The sequence below is a fragment of the Molothrus aeneus genome, chromosome 2, assembly GCF_037042795.1.
Source record: "Molothrus aeneus isolate 106 chromosome 2, BPBGC_Maene_1.0, whole genome shotgun sequence".
In the NCBI taxonomy this organism is placed as follows: Eukaryota; Metazoa; Chordata; class Aves; order Passeriformes; family Icteridae; genus Molothrus; species Molothrus aeneus.
The window spans coordinates 14,803,921-14,820,777 of NC_089647.1; the positions used below are offsets into that span (position 1 = coordinate 14,803,921).

Genomic DNA, 16,857 nt, shown 5'->3' on the forward strand with positions numbered 1-16,857 from the left:
CTGGGGGAGAGACATCCTGTCCAAATGGGGAGCAAAACTGGAAGTGGGCCTGTGATGGAAACCACATCAAAAACCTACCACTTTAAAGCTGAACTGCAAAACTGATCATCCTGTATGGATTGATCAATGGCCTTTAACAGAGAAAAAATTAAATATTCTAAAAAGATTGGCAAAGGAGGAATTACAGCAAGGTCACATCACATCCACGAACAGTCCCTGGAATTCATCATCAGTGTTCATCATCCACAGCCATAGCTGTCCAAAACCAGCTGCCTTTGCTGGCAGCAGGCCAACTCACCTCTGTGAAGGAACCAGCTCCATATGCAAGTTTGACCAAAAAAAAGACACTTTCTTCAGAACTGCTTGTCTTTGGCTTTCCTTTTGTTTCTGTTGGCTTTAGTCCCCTCTGAGTCATCATTGTGGTAGCAATGGCATCCAAAGCCTGCTCTCTTCTACTCTTCACTAATGACGTAAACACTAACGGTGCGTAGTATGGCACGAAAAATAATTAATGTTTTCCATTTCCAGAGCTGTGTAAATATTGACTGCCTAATCTTCACAGACCAGACAGATGTTTCTGCTCTAGTTATTGCCTCTAGAACCTTAAGTGACATGGTCCTGGAGCTGGAGCTCCCCAGATCCTTCTCTCAGCTATTTTCCTTAATGCATGGCAGCTCTTTAACACACTTCCAGCTCATTGCTCCCTTCATACAGTGACAGTGAGCTGTCCTATGAAATTCATACAGAACAAGAAAAATCTTCACCATTATATTTTTCTGCGTTTCCTTTTCTCTTTTTGAAGTGATGGACCATCACATCTCTTTTTTTCAGTCCTCTGCTTGCTGTACACCAATGTCAACAGGGTGGGGACAGGATTTAGAATGGGTGTACCACAAGTCAGGCTTGGGCAAGGGCTCTGCTTTTTGGATTTCATACATTGCTGCAATGTAAAAGCTACAACCACTTTGGGTGTAATCATAGAAGCCACTTGATATGAAGTCCTGGTCATTATTTTGTCAAGGTTTTTTGTCCAAACATTGATATCTTAGGGAAGCACAAGAAATAAATTAAACTTCCATTAATTCTTTGGTGCAATTTTTGCCTCAGGGTGTTATATGCTATTACCGTGTGCTGTTTAGTACCAGTTGTGTTTTATTCCATGGTGTCTAAAAAAATTATATTTAGAGTTAATACAGCATTTGGAGAATTCCCATATGTCAGAGACTGAAATGTTTTAATTTATGGCTTAAACATCTTCATGAAGGACTTTTGTGTATTATAGCAAAACTTCCCCATTTTCCCCTACATGCTCTTGTAAATACAAGTGCCACTCCAGCCTTGTTGCAGTACCTTACAGGCACTGGAACACTTCAATTTTTTCAACTAGACTCAAATAATAGAACTTTACTATTGTCAAATGATTCCATTTGTTACACAGCAACTTTTTTGTTGTATTTTTTCAGTTTTATAAATCGCTTAGGCTCCATCCTGCTCTCTATTTCTATCAGTTTTACTTCTTTTCAATGCAATCATCACCTCTTTTAGGCCACTCTATGCTAATTTTGTCTGGTTTGCTGAAAGGGCAATACCTTTATGTTTTATGCCATTATAGCAAGGAAAAGAGATGTGTTGTCCTTTGAGATTAAAATCACTGTCTGGTATGTGGATCTGCACAGCATTAACTAACATACAAAAATGAACATTCCCACTGCTGTTTTAATTATAAACAAATAGCTCTCAATCACTACTACATTCTCAACTTCTCATTTCCATAATACTCCCTGGAATAAGTCACCTAAACCTTGCAGGTACTTTGGTCACTATGTCCTTTATGTAACTTCATCAGAGGAACCATGCAATCACAAAGCTGAAAAACAGAAAACTGTGATCAAAGACTTTTAGTCTTGGAAATTCCTTCTTATGCAAGAAATCTGTTCCCTAACTTGTTCTGACAAATGTCACGGGTGGAAAAATTCTTTCTCTAAGGGAAGATTTATGATCTATAGGATAGTTTCCTTTCTCTATATTTTCCAGAAGACTGAATTACTCAAATACAAACCACTCTTTGATTTGTGTGTCTTCATGTTCAGCACAAAGAAATGAAATACAGGAATGGGAAAGCGACAATACTCATTATCTATAGGTAACTTTTTGGCACCAAAATATTATTCAAAACTAGAAAGTGTTGATTTACTAGCATAGAATGATGCAGCAGAAACAGTGTTCTCTGCAGGAAAAGCTATGTTGGATCTGTTCTTCATGCTGGTCACCATGTTGGCAGGCACATCAACACCCCAGCATATGGTTTTGAGTAGGGACTGCCAAAACACCACACACAGGGGGTTGCTCTTCATGGGAGGATTTCAACTGGGATCTCTTGACAGGTCAGGGTAACAGCTGAAATGCCACAGGACATAACCAGAGCAGAAGTAATTGTAATGATAAGCCAGCTCAGGACTTGTCACCTCTGAGCAGCAAAACAGAAATGAGAATGCAACTCTCCTTTCTCAGAGAAGACTCCAAGGAGTAACCAAACAGCAACCAAACACCTGAGACACAGCCCAGTTTTCCTCTGACTAGGTCACAAGTACCTTGGGGACTCAGCGTGGGCAATGGCCACAACACAGATCCTCTGAACATACACTGGCAGAGACTGAGGCCATTTGCACTTTTAAGAGGAGTTTCAAGGGGGTAAGTTTAGTCAGCCTGGAAAGGATAAATACAACTGCAAAATCTGAGCAAGAACAGTCAGTAATGTCATGTTTCAAGAATGCCTCTGAATAAATTTTATGCTCAGTTAAATGTTGCTTCAGTTCTTCCCTGAATCAGGACTAAATACCAAAACCACCAGACTTCAGGGATTGTGAGAGGCTGATTTCACTGGGATACAGTAACTCCTTTTTTGCAAGTTGCTTTTTTATTTGTTACTACATCAGTACACTTGAAAAGAAGAGAAAGGCTACACTGGAAAACATTTAAATGCATTCTGATCTCTGTGAACCAGCAGTAACCTGCAGTTGATGCCACAGCTGTAGCATTCTCAAACTGCTCAGACACCCAACTCAAACCAAGAGCATTCAGCACTTTTAAATTTTTGAAGAGACCCACTCTTTGTGGTTTGCATATAAACCTGAGAAAAACAATAGGCTCAACACTGAAAGATGATGCTTTAGGTAATTGAATACACTATTTTGAAGTCAAATAGCTGCTGCAGAATTACAGTTACTTGCATAAGTACATGGAATATTTTAAATCATGAAGATCTGGACTGCATATAGTGGAGAATAATTAAGTTTGAACAGCATGCATGGCAAATGTAAAAATATTACTTGATGACCTACAGTTTTAAATTGCCCAAGACACATTCAAAAGTAATCAGATGCTCACAGTCTCCACCCTCATCTCTTTGCTAAGGCTGGATATCCTCATAAATGGTAAAAAAATTTTTAAACCCTGGCTTTATCCAATTGAACTGATGTCAAATCTAGGACATTTTAATATTTGTTTTGCATTTTTTCTACCATTTGTGATTTCTGCTGGTTCAGTATTTTTATACAAAAATCAAAACATCATTTGCTGGTATAAAAGGCATTTTAGCATATTTTCAATGTATAGAGGTTTTAAGTCCATGTAAAAATAGATCAGCGATAAATTAGTGTATTTCACATACAAAAATTCTCCTTATGTTAACATTTCAGTTCATAAACTAGACACAAACTGCTTAAAAAGAGGCACTTAAAAAAATCTGCACTTGGCCAAAAATACTACCCATAATTTTTTAATTACTAGAAAACTCTACCAGCACTTCTCCTTGTAACATGGTTATCAAACCAATATGCACAGTGATCATTGGGTATTATCAGCTGGAAGTAGAAACAGAAAACAGCTTCAATCTTTCTTGTTGCTTATTCCTCTTGTTTCAAGGAAGGGCACAGTGGTTACCTCAAGACAACAGTTGATGCTTTCCTCCAGAATAAGCCCCAGCACCCTCTTGTGCTTTTGAAACACTTTGTTGAACTGTTTGCACCACTTGCACATTCCTGTGTGGGAAAACCCCCACTCCCATGTGCTGCAGGTGAAGCTAAGAACTGGTGTTAAGCACTACTCATCAGACACTAACTTTTAGGAACTGTTTCTTTGGTCACATGTTGCTTAATCATGAAACATGATGGTCCAGAGTGGACAGTATTTTTATTCATCCTGAGCCTTGACAACCTTTCCAGTTTATTTCAACACCTGGCCACATGTGTTGATGCAAAACCCAATCCTATTTGTCCCTGAGCCAATAGCATTGTCCCAGCAGTGCTGGCTATTTCAAGAGGCAGTCAATATCCATGTGAAGCCATGTTAATTATTTCCCTGAGTATCCAGGGTATGGAGGGGGTGGGGGATATTCTATCACAGTCTGTGGGGCTGGAGTATAACGTGGAGGTAGGTCAGCTGGGTGCTCCATTTCATGTTCATAACTGTATGGTGGTGGAGCCACTGAAATGGGAGAAAAAAAGAACACAGAGTTAAAAAACTGTTTTTCCGATGCAGCCTTCAATTATTTTCTTGCTGATATCCAGACTTGCATGCAACTGATATAAAATCTTCTGGCAATTCATTCATTTTTTTCCAGGCTGCCATTATACAGTCAATTTATATCAATGTGAGTCATTGTTTATTGCCCTTTACTTCCCTCCTTAGCTGTGTGCCTACCAATAGGCTGTGCCAGTAACAGTGTTTGAGTGCCTGTATGGCAGATGATACCAGGCAAACGTGGTAGAGCTGAACATTTTCAGGAGAGAAAGGCTGAGTTCATCAGATCCATTCCCTTCCACTTCCTTCAGCAGCAACAGGGATTTATGTCATGTCAAAATGAAGCAGTCAGGGCTCTTGATCTCCACAGACACCTCAAACACCCTTCTGGATCTCCAGGTGCCACACCATGGCAAACACAGCAGCATCACACTTCCCAGGGCAAGACATCTTAGCATAGCTTGGGCCGAGGAAGAGCAAAGCTTTCACCTTGTTCACGCCAATGGGGACATCTGAGGAGAGCCAAGCATTCATAAACTGGATTAGGCATTTAGGAGGCAACAAAAATATTCAGAAGTACCTGAAAACTTTTCCTCAATTACTTCTAATAATGTTAAAGAAAAAGGATTCATTCACTGACAAAAAAAGACAGTGAATGCTGCAGAATGATAGGCAGAACTAAGGGCTCTGTGTCAGCATCCAAATAGAGTATTCTCTACAAATTTTAAGGTCCAGAGTCTGCTCATGTGTCCATTTATGTCACCACAGATGCTCTCCTATCCCTTCTGTAGATGTCTCAGGCAGACTGGCAACAAAACAGTACTAGCAAAGAGTGGAAACAGAAACCAAGGATGTTTGTGATGGAGGGAAGAGACTCAAATCCCACTGTGCCATGAAAAGCATGCTCTGCTCTCTTGAGCACTACACCGCTGCTGTGGCTGAGGCAGAAGCAAGAGCATCCTCACACTTGCTGTTCCTGTCCAAAGCAGGTAATGGCAGGGCAGTGTTGGCCACAAGCCACGCAGCCAAACCAGGTCAGTCATTATTCCAGAAGTGTTCATGACAGCAGGGAACACAGAAAACATTTCCAAGCTTCCCCATCCTCCAAAACCTGCTGCTGAGAGGAAGAGCTGCTCAAACTGATGCTTGAACTAGAGGCCTTGAGGTGTAGAGTGAAACTGCCTGGAGATTGAGAGATAAGGGTGTGTCATTGCAGGAACAGACTTGGGGAGGAAAAGGTTACAGCCCTGGAGTTTTTTCATTTTGCTGTTGTTCTTACAGCTTTGCAGCAACTATTTATTTTTGAAGTAACTCTTCAGCAATTCATGGTTAATAATGCCATTTTCTTTCATACCCATCTCTGTACACAAAATAACATTGAAATTATAAGGGTGATTACAGATGCTTTCAGTCTAAATGGAACCTAATGCTGTGAGGGAGAAAACAGACATTAGAGCTGGTACAATAAAGGAATACATAAAAAGTATTGCATAGCTTATTGATAAGTATATATAATGCAACTCAGATTCTCTGCAACCTTTGCAACAGGAAGGAATATAAAAGTAGGGATCTCTAGGAGTGGGATGACAAGACTTCATGCATGGAACATCTCTGCGTTTTATTGCAATGAACTCCCAAAGTTATCCCAAGGCAATTGCTCCTGAATTTGTAATTAACAATGTCACTGAATTGCATAAAGACCATTATGCTACATCCAGGGTCTGCTTTTCTCTTCAACAATATGGCCATTTTCATATGGTAGATGTGGAATTGAGGCAAATGTGTCTTGCAGACCCCAGCTGGCTTGGTGCCACCTCCTTTGGTGCTCCTAGAGTGGTGCAAGTTGACAAGTGCGGTGCAGTGGGTGACTCTACACCAAGCTGGCTCATACACAGCCGTAGGTACCAGCTCACACTTACTCTGGACACAACTGCGCTGCCCCAGAGGCACAAGGGGTCCCTACTGTCCCCTGGGATGCTGCAGACCCTGTGCCTTCCTGCTGCTGCCTGCACCTCAAAAAAATTACATCAAAACAATTTTAACTCACAGAGAAGCTTGCACTGAGCAGGTCCAACACTCAGCTAACTTTGACTAAGGCACAAACAGGTACCTCAGCACCATGTCCCCACCTGGGACTGGGGGGGGTGGAACTAGGTGATCTCTAAGGTCCACCCTAACCCAGTGCATTCTATGATTTTATAACCATTGTCCAAATTTGTATTCCAAATTCCAGTTCAGGCATGATGCCAGATGGATGCAGAGATCGAGCACTGCATCCTGGCCAGCAGTCCCTCCTGCTGGGACATGCAGTACAGAACATCCTGCAGAGATGCCCATGTGCTTTTGTAGAATTCACCTGGGATCCTGCAGCACCCAGCAATGCTTGTGAGCTCTGGGCAAAAAACAGCTCAGGGTGCATTAGACTCCACACCACCACTCAAAGCCTTTGCACTATGGTCCACAGACCTTATTGCCCAGGTTCTCCCCCTTCTGTGATATGCCTGGCCTCCATTATATTGGCCAATGCAAGGAGCCAGCTGCACATGAACAAGAACAAATATAAACACCAGAACACTAAAGAAGAACAACTGATCTATAGCCAGAGAGCCTCCAGCACAGGGAAATGGTTTGTCCTGTAAAATGCAGCACTGCCCTGAGCAAGGGTTTGACACACTCCTGCAGGCACCATGAGCCACCCATCTGTGAAGTGTGTCACCTTGGCCAGATCTCCTTAGCCCTCTCAGCAGCTGAATAAACCCTCCCAGACAGAGCTGTGCCGCCAGACACTGCATGCTGAGCTGTCCTGCCTTTCTCAGCAGGAGCTGTGCTGTTCCCCTCCAGACTGAGAAGAGCCTCTTGCTGTAGTCACATTCCCCATTTACTTCGTGTCAGAGACTGAAATAGTTCATGCCTCAAACACTGATATCAAAGAGTTTTGCCCATTATAACAAAAACTGTATAAAGAAGCTATAACCAAAGAAGCCTCCCTGAAGAAACCTGACTGAAACTTTAGACTGGAAGCTAAACCACCTAGATAAGATGCTATTGTTCAATCATCTCAGGCCTAGGGAAAAACAAACAAGGCTAAGAGAGTGTATGCACAAGAAAGCCAAACCCAGCAGAGATTCTTCCCTGGCTGAGTTTGGGGTGGGGGAGACCACAACCCACAGAAGCCAGGTTACCCCCCCCCCCCCCCCAAAATGAGGAGGGGCAGGAGGTTTTGGGTGTAACCTTTGGTCAGAGGCAGTGAGCACCCATCCTCCCTTACACAAACCGGCTCAGCTGTGTGTGTAGTAAATCCCATGGACCTGGCTAAGGCCCCATGGAGAATCAAACAATAGGAACTGCTGAGACAGCAACATAAGTTCCCTGACCCCTACCCCAAAGCTTATCTCTGTAACCCTATAGGCTATGTTACTTAACCCTTACTATTGGTCAAGTTTGGATTCCCCTTAACCCTATAAAAGGGGCCTACTTTAGCCCATTCAACAGAAGAGCTGCCACTGGGACCCTTCACAGACTCCCCCAATAAAACCATCGCTGTGGAACGCCAGGACCTCTCCTTCTCCTCTCTCGCCTCTGCTGCAGCCTCAGCCAAGGGCTCCCTACCTAGCAAGCAAGAGCTGAGATCCTAAGAGAGCTTGCAATCACTAAAGAGCTGATAATCACCAAGCTTGCTAGAGGGCAGCCCACAGCAATCGGCCTCGAGCTAGCCCAGCTTTCGGGCACCCACTTTCTTCTTTAGTGTTCTGGTGTTTGTATTTGTTCTTGTTCATGTGCAGCTGGCTCCTTGCATTGGCCAGTCTCCCTGAGGACTGGGCTCCCGGGCTATCTTGCACTGCTTGATAATAAGGCCAGATTAGAGGCTTTATTATAGCTGTGGAACCCCCAGCCCCACAGGTGACATCCATGGGACATGTGAGAGGTAGCTGAGGGAGTGCCATAATCCATCAAAGACCCCCTCCCCACCAAAGTGCCCCCTAGAGTCATTCTGAAGCCTTGTACCACAGGACTGCATGTGATGCAATGAACCCAGAGTCTGTTGTAAGGGACAATGGAAAACTCCCCCTGCCCCAGGAAAGTGCCTGGGTTTTCCTTCCTGGCCTGAGCCATATTATCCCATTGGATTCTATGCTTTTAGGGGGGACCATCATCATCAAGAAGACCAGCTGGAGAGGATCAATGGAACATCGTTGGGATCCATGGGAGTGATGATATTTTCCTTATTCTGTCTCTGTCACCTACCTTTCTGTCCCCCCACCTATTTTCTATTTCTTTCTCTCTCGTGTCAGACCAAATCCATGCTATTGTCACTGGCATATGGTCTCGTTTGCATCTTAATTTGGGCAGAGGCATTTCTAAGAATTTTAATAACCAGATCATGAGTGTGGAGCTGGATAACACTCCAAGGATAACACTCCTGCCATGACCACAGGCACTCTTGCAGGGCTGTCCCTTTGCCTCCTTACCTGGGTACGTGTTGATGGTGTTGATGTGCGTTGCTCTGATGACCCCTACTCGAGTCTCACGGGTGCTTTTCACGCACATGCAGATACAGATGGCAATCCCAGCAAGCACTCCCATCATAAATACTATGCCAAAAACTATTCCAGCTATCGCTGTGCCTCTGCAAGGGGAATGGAGACATGCAGTCAGACTCAGACAAATAACGTTTACAAAGCAAAATTATTTTCTCAAGAGCAGCCTCTATGTGGGAAAAAATGCATATTAATTATTGAAAATGGCTCAAATTTTGATCCATCAAGGCACGTGAATATGAAAAATGAAAGACATCTGAAAAGAAAATGAGAAATTCTTTCAAAGTCACCTTTGCAATTGTGCCAGATCACCCTGCTGATTTATCATATATTAAATCCTCCCGTTTTAGGACCATCTAAATTTATCTACTTTTACTTACATTATGAGGAATAATTCTTTCCTTTTCCCCTCATCATGTAAGCTCTCTTTTTTTTCTGAAAAGCATTGGTGTGGTGTTGTGAGGTCCCCAGCACAAGGTGAGAGACGAGAATTTGACTCCATGTTCTCAGAAGGCTGATTTATTATTTTATGATATTATATTAAAAGAAATTACATACTAAAACTATGCTAAAGAAAGAGAAAGGCTACATCAGAAGGCTAGAAAAGAATGATAATAAAAGCTCGTGACTGACTCCTCAGAGTCTGACACAACTGATGGTGATTGGTCATTAAGTAAAAACAATCCACATGGAACCAAAGATGCACCTGTGGGTAAACAACCTCCAGACCACATTCCAAAGCAATCAGATAATTATTGTTTACATTTCTTTTCTGAGGCTTCTCAGCTTCTCAGGAGAAAAATCCTGGCAAAGGGATTTTTCAGAAAATATCACAGTGACATATTGGTATGATTTTCTTTTGGAAAGAAAGCCTAAGTTATCCCCAGCAATATATTTCAGAAGCATCCACGTGCATGATATACTTTCACAGAACATTGTCATTGTTTTGTTCTAGGTCAAGAAGTCCTTCTGCTGTGCTTCTGAGCCCACAGAGTAAGGACAGCATCCTCTTCTCAAGGATTAGCAGCATAAAGCAAAGCAACACCACCATTTCACACATTTGCTGCTCTAGCCAGCACACATATTTGAGGCTTAAACAATTTCTTTTAAAATGATCCAGAGGAAAGAATTTAACTCAGCTCCTGAAATAATGAATCAGAATTTCCTTGAAATTTTAATACAGAGAAAGGAAAGAAAGCTTTATTGTACTCACACGTTGGAGAAAAACCTTGGAAAACCTCAAAAAAAAGAACCTCACTAAGACATACGGAAGAGCTTCCAATAATACTGAGAGCAAAATCAGCCTTTTTGATGAACCCTACTTCACTCAGGTTAGTTGCCAGCTACAGGCAGTTAAGCATGTTATATGAAAGATGGTATTTATAGCCTACCCTTTCATGAAAAAAGCCCAGTGACTTGACAGAAATATTCTTACTTTGTGCCTCTCCTCATCTTTCAGCAAAGACTCCAAATTGGAACCTTGCTGGCAACCTTTCTACTGAATATTTTAATCAATCTAAATTGATAGTTTATCAGCATGAACAAGCCTCACTAGGAATTATTGCAATGTAGAGAATACAACAGGCCCTGCATTACCACAGATATTAAGAGGAGTCTAAACCATAGTTTAGATTCCCCTCAGAAGCATGGGAAAACATAGCAGGCCTGTTTTTCAAAATGCTGATCGTCTGCTCGCCTCAAAAAACTCAGCAAGAATCGGGATGGACTCAATACTTGAAAATAAGATCTTCTATTTGGGAATCCAAATATGAATTTAAGAGCTCGTTTTTAGGCCCCAGCTATTCAAGAACTTGGCCATGATTTGCAGTACAATCACTTAATTGTACAGCATAAGTAAACACAGAACATATGGTGTTGTAATAAATACACTGCCAGAGAGCTAAATTGTTTTCTGCTGTTCTGTAGCAATGAATGAAGAGTGTGCAGGGAGAACAAATCTGTTAATGTTTTGCAGAATGTATGAAGCCCTAATTAACAGAAGCCTAACTCATGACAGCAAACACCTGGCTGTAAAACCAGCAGCTGAAAATGCCAATGAGATCAAGTGCTTTGTATTAACCACCACGAATAACTGAGAAACACAACTAGCATAACTGGCATCTAAGAAAAAAGAAGTCTTTTCCTTTCAGAGATGCTCTTGAAAGATGTGACCAACATCATCACTGCCTTGACAGAAAGTGTCATAGGAGACAATAGTTTGATTCAGAAGATGCTTTAAAACTTTACTCTCTTTATTCCAGAAGACTCTCTAATAATATCACAATTAAAAGACTATGGTACCCCTTTTACAAACAAGCGATTCCCTACTGCTTTTGCTACATTCACTTGGTGATAGCACTGCATCAGAGTTGCAGGGAACTCCCTTAGGCAGAAATAATCCCCCTCTCAGTTGGATTCCCAGCAGCAGAACCAGTCACTGCTGACCACTGCCCTCCAGTCCTGCATTGCTTTGTTCATGGCCCACTGCTGCCCAGCTCCCACATCCCTGGTACACTCTGCCTGGCTGATCTGCTCAAACCCCAGAAACCACAACAGCTCCTTGTGCTTCCAACCAGCTGCACCCTGAGGAAAACTCAACCTCCATGCTAGAAGCATGTAACACACAGTACACATTAACTTCCCAGTGCTAAATTAAAATTCCTGTATTAATAAAGCCCATTGTATAACACAGTTTAAATAGTTCACCTTCAATGTTTTCAAAGGCATCCCATTTACTCCAGAAATGTTCTGCCAGATTCCATACTCCATTTGTGCTGAGAAGTGGGCTGCACTCTTCATTGGCATGACACAGCTGTAGAAAACCCCTCTGCATCTGCCTCCACCTGAAACTCAAAAAGGGCTGAAATCCACTATTGGAAAAGGCCTCTGATCCTCAGCACAACTATACTGATTGAGAGGACTTCAGGAGATTTACTCTTTCAAATGTATTTAACAGAATACATGTAACTCCATATCAGTAGCTAATGGTGAGTCAGAGAATGTAAACTCACTGACTCAGAGATCTGCCCTTAAAGCCCCTCACAATGGCCCCAGTGAAACCAGGAGCTCATTGCCTCCACTTACCAGGCTGCATCTTCTCAGCATCAAATCCTGGCAAGAGAGTGGTCATGTAGCAGCTTTTCTGGGCACACAGCACAAAAAGAAATGTTTGTTCTTTTTGTGGAAAGCCTATGACTAGAATACATGTGTTGGAAAATCCCAGTTTTACAGGGACAGGGCAACAGAGAGGCATTTTAAAAGATTTTATTCCAGTATCAGTCTTGTTGAAGGGTGAGACATAAGAGATGTAAAACTCAATGCCATTCTATCAGAAACCAACCTATTTCCTGGTTACAATACCTTATAAATAATTTTCAGCCTATTAGCCTTTGCCACACAATGCTGCTAATACTTCTAAGACCAATCACCTATTATTTACATCATGTGGTCTTGATACAATGCATCTTTCACAGTTCTAATTCTCCAAAATATCTAGTCTTTTTGCAAGGCCATTATTTGAAACTTGTTTCCAGTTCAATCTCTCTCTCAACAATGTTATCTCTATTCCATGGCCTTTCTAAGTCAGCACACCTTATCTCAGAGTTTGCATGCAAATGTACAGAATGTACAACAGCTTTGTGACCTTTCAGTGAGGTCCTGAGAATCCTTTACAACTCCATTTCTCACATATATGAAGAAAAATAAGCATGTATTTTTTCTGAAATGTTCAGGTTTCTCTTTGTCCTGTTACAGAATTTTTGAAAACAAATATACTATAAGCAAATATACCTTTTTATTAAAACCTGCTTGCTTTCTCCCTCTTTCTCTCATTGATATTTTAGACTTCTGTATAGAGACACAGAGGGATATGGTGGGGTTTAGAGCTGTTCAAGGGAAAGTCCCCAAGAGAAAAACGACACTTTCTGCAAAAGAAGACTAAAGCAAAAGAAGACATGGAAACTACACAACAGAATCACAGAGCAACTAGGAAACTTTAAAAAAAGGGAACATTTTTAAGGAAAACATTATGCAAAGTCCTGACAGAGGAGGCATAACTTACACTGAAGAAGGCTTCAAGCATCAGCTCTTTATGGGTCTTCAGTACAACCTTTTATACCCTTCATCCATCATGTATTACACCTGTGTGCCCCCTGTACCCTTTGGTGGTTGGTCAGCGCACCTTGGCACTCCATGTCTCATTACCTGCAATGCTGCTCACCTGTCCTGCACAGCTGTGGCCCATTAGGGATGAGGCTTGGCCGCAGCCCCACTCCCAATTTCCACAAACTGTGTGCCTACAAAGTCCTTCACAGAAACAAAGCCAATGAAGAGGAGAGGATTGCCACAGAAAAATAACACATGGGAAAGTAAAGACTGAGAGGGGAAAAGTAATTTTAAAGCTGTAGAAATGTCAAGAGACACTGTCAAGATAAAAATCAGCTATTTAAAGAAGAAGCTTTTCTCCTGTTTTTAGCAACATCCCACTGGAAAGAATATAAATCTCATTCCTAGCTTAACATTTCTGTCCCAGACAGGTGGTTAGTTTCTTACTGTATCACTTGATGGATTTCTTTTCTGCAAATCTGTCCAGCCTTGACCTAAGCTCAGGTAAATTTTAGGACCCACAGCCTCAGGTGGCAAAGAATTTCCTGGCTTAACTATAAAAGAGTCATATAGTCACAAAATGGTTTATGTTGGAAGGGACCTCAAAGACCATCTAGTTCCAACCTCCCTGCCATTGGTAGGGATGTCTCTTACTAGACTAGATAGCTCCAAGCCCATCCAAGCTGGCCTTGAACACCTCCAGGGATGGGACTTCTCTGGACAACTTATTCTATTACTTTGGCATCCTCTCAGTAAAGAATTTTTCCCTAACATCTAATCTAAACCTGCCTTCTGTCAGTTTAAAGCCATTATGTGTCTGGCAAACTGTTCCCTCTGTGACTATTCTTAATTAAAGACCCAATAGTTTTCTCTGGGGATCCTAGCCCTCAGCTCATCACATACCAGCTACCCCTTCCTTCTGCACTGCATGTGCTTTTACAGACATTTAGAATAGTGCCTGCCAGCCAACTCTTCCCCTGCAGAAACCTGGTCCCTCTTGGCTGTTCTGCCTACAGGGACTGCTTCATGCCTTGAAGCCCTGGCCACTCCTCACTGCATTTTTTCTCAACCTCCTTTGTTGTTTCCTGAGAACATGGTATTAGATTTGTTTTTTCTTGACTGTCAAACAGTCAGGAAATAAGGGGTTTTTGGCACTATTTACCATATTGCCAAGTTCCATTTCTGAGAGTAAGGTCAGTTCAGAGCCCACCAAGCCCTCTGGGAGTTTGGGCTGTTTCTCCCTGGATGCACCATGGAGTGTTTATGGATTTTCTGCCTCAGTGCCTGGGCTCCTGTCCTCTGCTACAGGACACAGGCTCAACCACAGGTGAGCTTGAGCTACCAGTCTTGCCAAAGCCCAGCTCACTTTATAATACTGTATCAATTTAGAAATTCTCATTGCAGAAGGGACAGTGCTCTGCACCAGAGATGCATTTATACTGGCATAAAGGTCTTTTCATCCCATAATTGCTAACGTTAGCAATTTTACAACAATTTGAGCAAATATGGAATGTTGTTAAAAACATGCAGGGATCAGTATTCTCACTCTGTCTTCGCAATACTCATCACCATGTTACTGCAAGAAAGATGTGCCACCCTCAGACTTCGCTCAGCTGATCTCTTTCATCTCATCATCTTTCCTAATTCCAATACTTTATTAGTTCTCCAATTAATTTACTGCCAACTCTCTGTATTTATGATTTGTTGGCACTGCATCTCTAGAACAATATTAGTAACAATGCATGCAATACACTTTGAAAAACTACTGCTAATATTAATAAATGCCCTTTCTCACTCTTCAAGGCATTTGAAAAGAAGCACTGTGTCAGTGTCTAACTGTGACAAAGCTGATAAGTGATTTTTTAAAACTCTCAGAGATAAAATAAAACAAAAAAATAATCAATGATCTTTGGTACTTGGATCCAGATATTCTTGTTTGGAAAAAATACTCTTTGGACTCTTAATCAGACTCAATGTGATTCAGAGGGAGGCAGTGTTGGACTATTTATCCAATTTGGTTGGCAAACCCCTTGGTTACTTGGACTAATAAGAACTGCAGCAGCAGCACTGCTCAACTATCACCCTATAAGAATTAAAGCACAAGAGAAGTCAGGATGACAAAGTGGGCTTCCAAAAAGTTATTAAACCCCAGTTACAGATCACTTTTGGCAGCTGGGTTACTGAGTGTAGTCCCCTAGGAGAATCACAGGGTAATGGTATTTCTAGTAATTCTTAACATATTCTTTCTAACACTGATTGTAATTATAGTAGCTTCTACAAACTCCATGAGCTCAATGCAGGTGAATCCTGCTCTTGCTGGAGCAGCCTAAGTAACTATTCTGACTTCTGGACATATTACCAGTTAGATCCTGAATCTCTGACCTATTGGCAGTCAAACCTGCATTGTTTTACCCAGGAGAGTATCTTAGATGTTATTTTTGCCCAGCCTGAAGGCAAACCTGTAGAGTCACAGTTGCCAGAAAGAATGATAGTTCAGCACCTTCTGGCTTATCTGCTGCCTGCCTTATGCCTGTAACAAATCCCCAAAACAGCCACACATGACATGATTTTGCTGTGCCAGGGGACATTCTGCACCAAGACACAGTGAGACAGTGGTCAGTGAGACAACTGTGCAGACACAAAGAAAGGGTCAAGAGATGGAGCTTTTAATACTTTCACCAAGGCAGGATGCAAATGACACACAGATTAACTGATTTTTTAAAAAGGAAGAATTCCAATTGCTGTAATAAAAAGTAGCAATTCCTCAAGATTTCAAGTCAATGGGCTATACAAGAGAAGTCAACACTAGATATGGAAACCAACAGAGAACTCTGCCAAGCTTCAAGGCATCTTCAGAGATGCCCTTCATTATCTTGCTGTTTCAACAAGCAAGCTATCTTGTCTTCATTGTTTCACAGCTCTCTATCCATTCCAATCAACTTCAGCTGCAAAGTTTTGCATAACAAAGACTGGTCCTTCTTGTATTTCGTTTTCGCCACATAAAACCAATTCCTTCACAGCCTTTTGCCATCCAGCCACTACTGCAAGCATTGTGGCATGAGCTGTTGCTGCAGGTGATGCCACATAATTTTTGTCTTTTCCTTTTATATATTCTCTGTATTCTTTACACATGTATTTGTAGCTCTGTAACCTATTGTTGTATCCGTGGCTAGTTTTCCCAGTACTTTTCCCTAGGCAGAAAGACAAAACATATTTCAGAGCTCCAAGCCCCAGGGGGTACAAGGCCCATATCCTATCTTGGTTCTTTCTGGGAACTAAGGCTGAAAACCAGCTCTTCAGGACACATTTTCATGAACAAAATTTAGTTTCCATTTGATGGGGGAGGATTCAGAGAAGGTTGAACTGCGGGAAATTGCATCAGCACTTATGTCCCTAAGTGGTGATTTTTGTCAATTATCCTAATTTGCTAAACTTACAAAACTGTGTTCACCCCATGTGGGGCTGGGCATTTTGTGGAAACTTCCATATCTGCCTCTGGAGGCCTCTAATAAAGACCAACCTTTGTATCACCTCCTATACTGATATTATCTTGAAAGTGTGTTGTTTTACTTCTAGGTTTGTTAAGTCATCACTGGCAGAGCTGAGAGTTAACCATCCTCTGCTGCCATATTTCCTTCACCTGGAACATCTTTGTTTCACTGGTTCCTTAGCCAATGAAAGGGAATTAAATGGC

The 16,857-nt window shown here is 41.8% G+C and overlaps 1 protein-coding gene across 1 annotated transcript in view; it reads right to left on the minus strand.

Annotated features, from left to right (window-relative positions):
* Nucleotides 1–4,247: 4,247 nt before the first annotated feature.
* The window catches only part of CYYR1 (cysteine and tyrosine rich 1), a 28,245-nt gene continuing 15,635 nt past the window's right edge, over nt 4,248–16,857 (minus strand). Inside the window, exons 3-4 of the mRNA XM_066568512.1 lie at nt 8,991–9,148; nt 4,248–4,485 (exon numbers count right to left, since the gene is read on the minus strand). Coding sequence (XP_066424609.1) covers nt 4,352–4,485; nt 8,991–9,148 — 292 coding nt within the window. The 3' untranslated portion in view covers nt 4,248–4,351. The remainder of the gene's footprint in view (nt 4,486–8,990; nt 9,149–16,857) is intronic.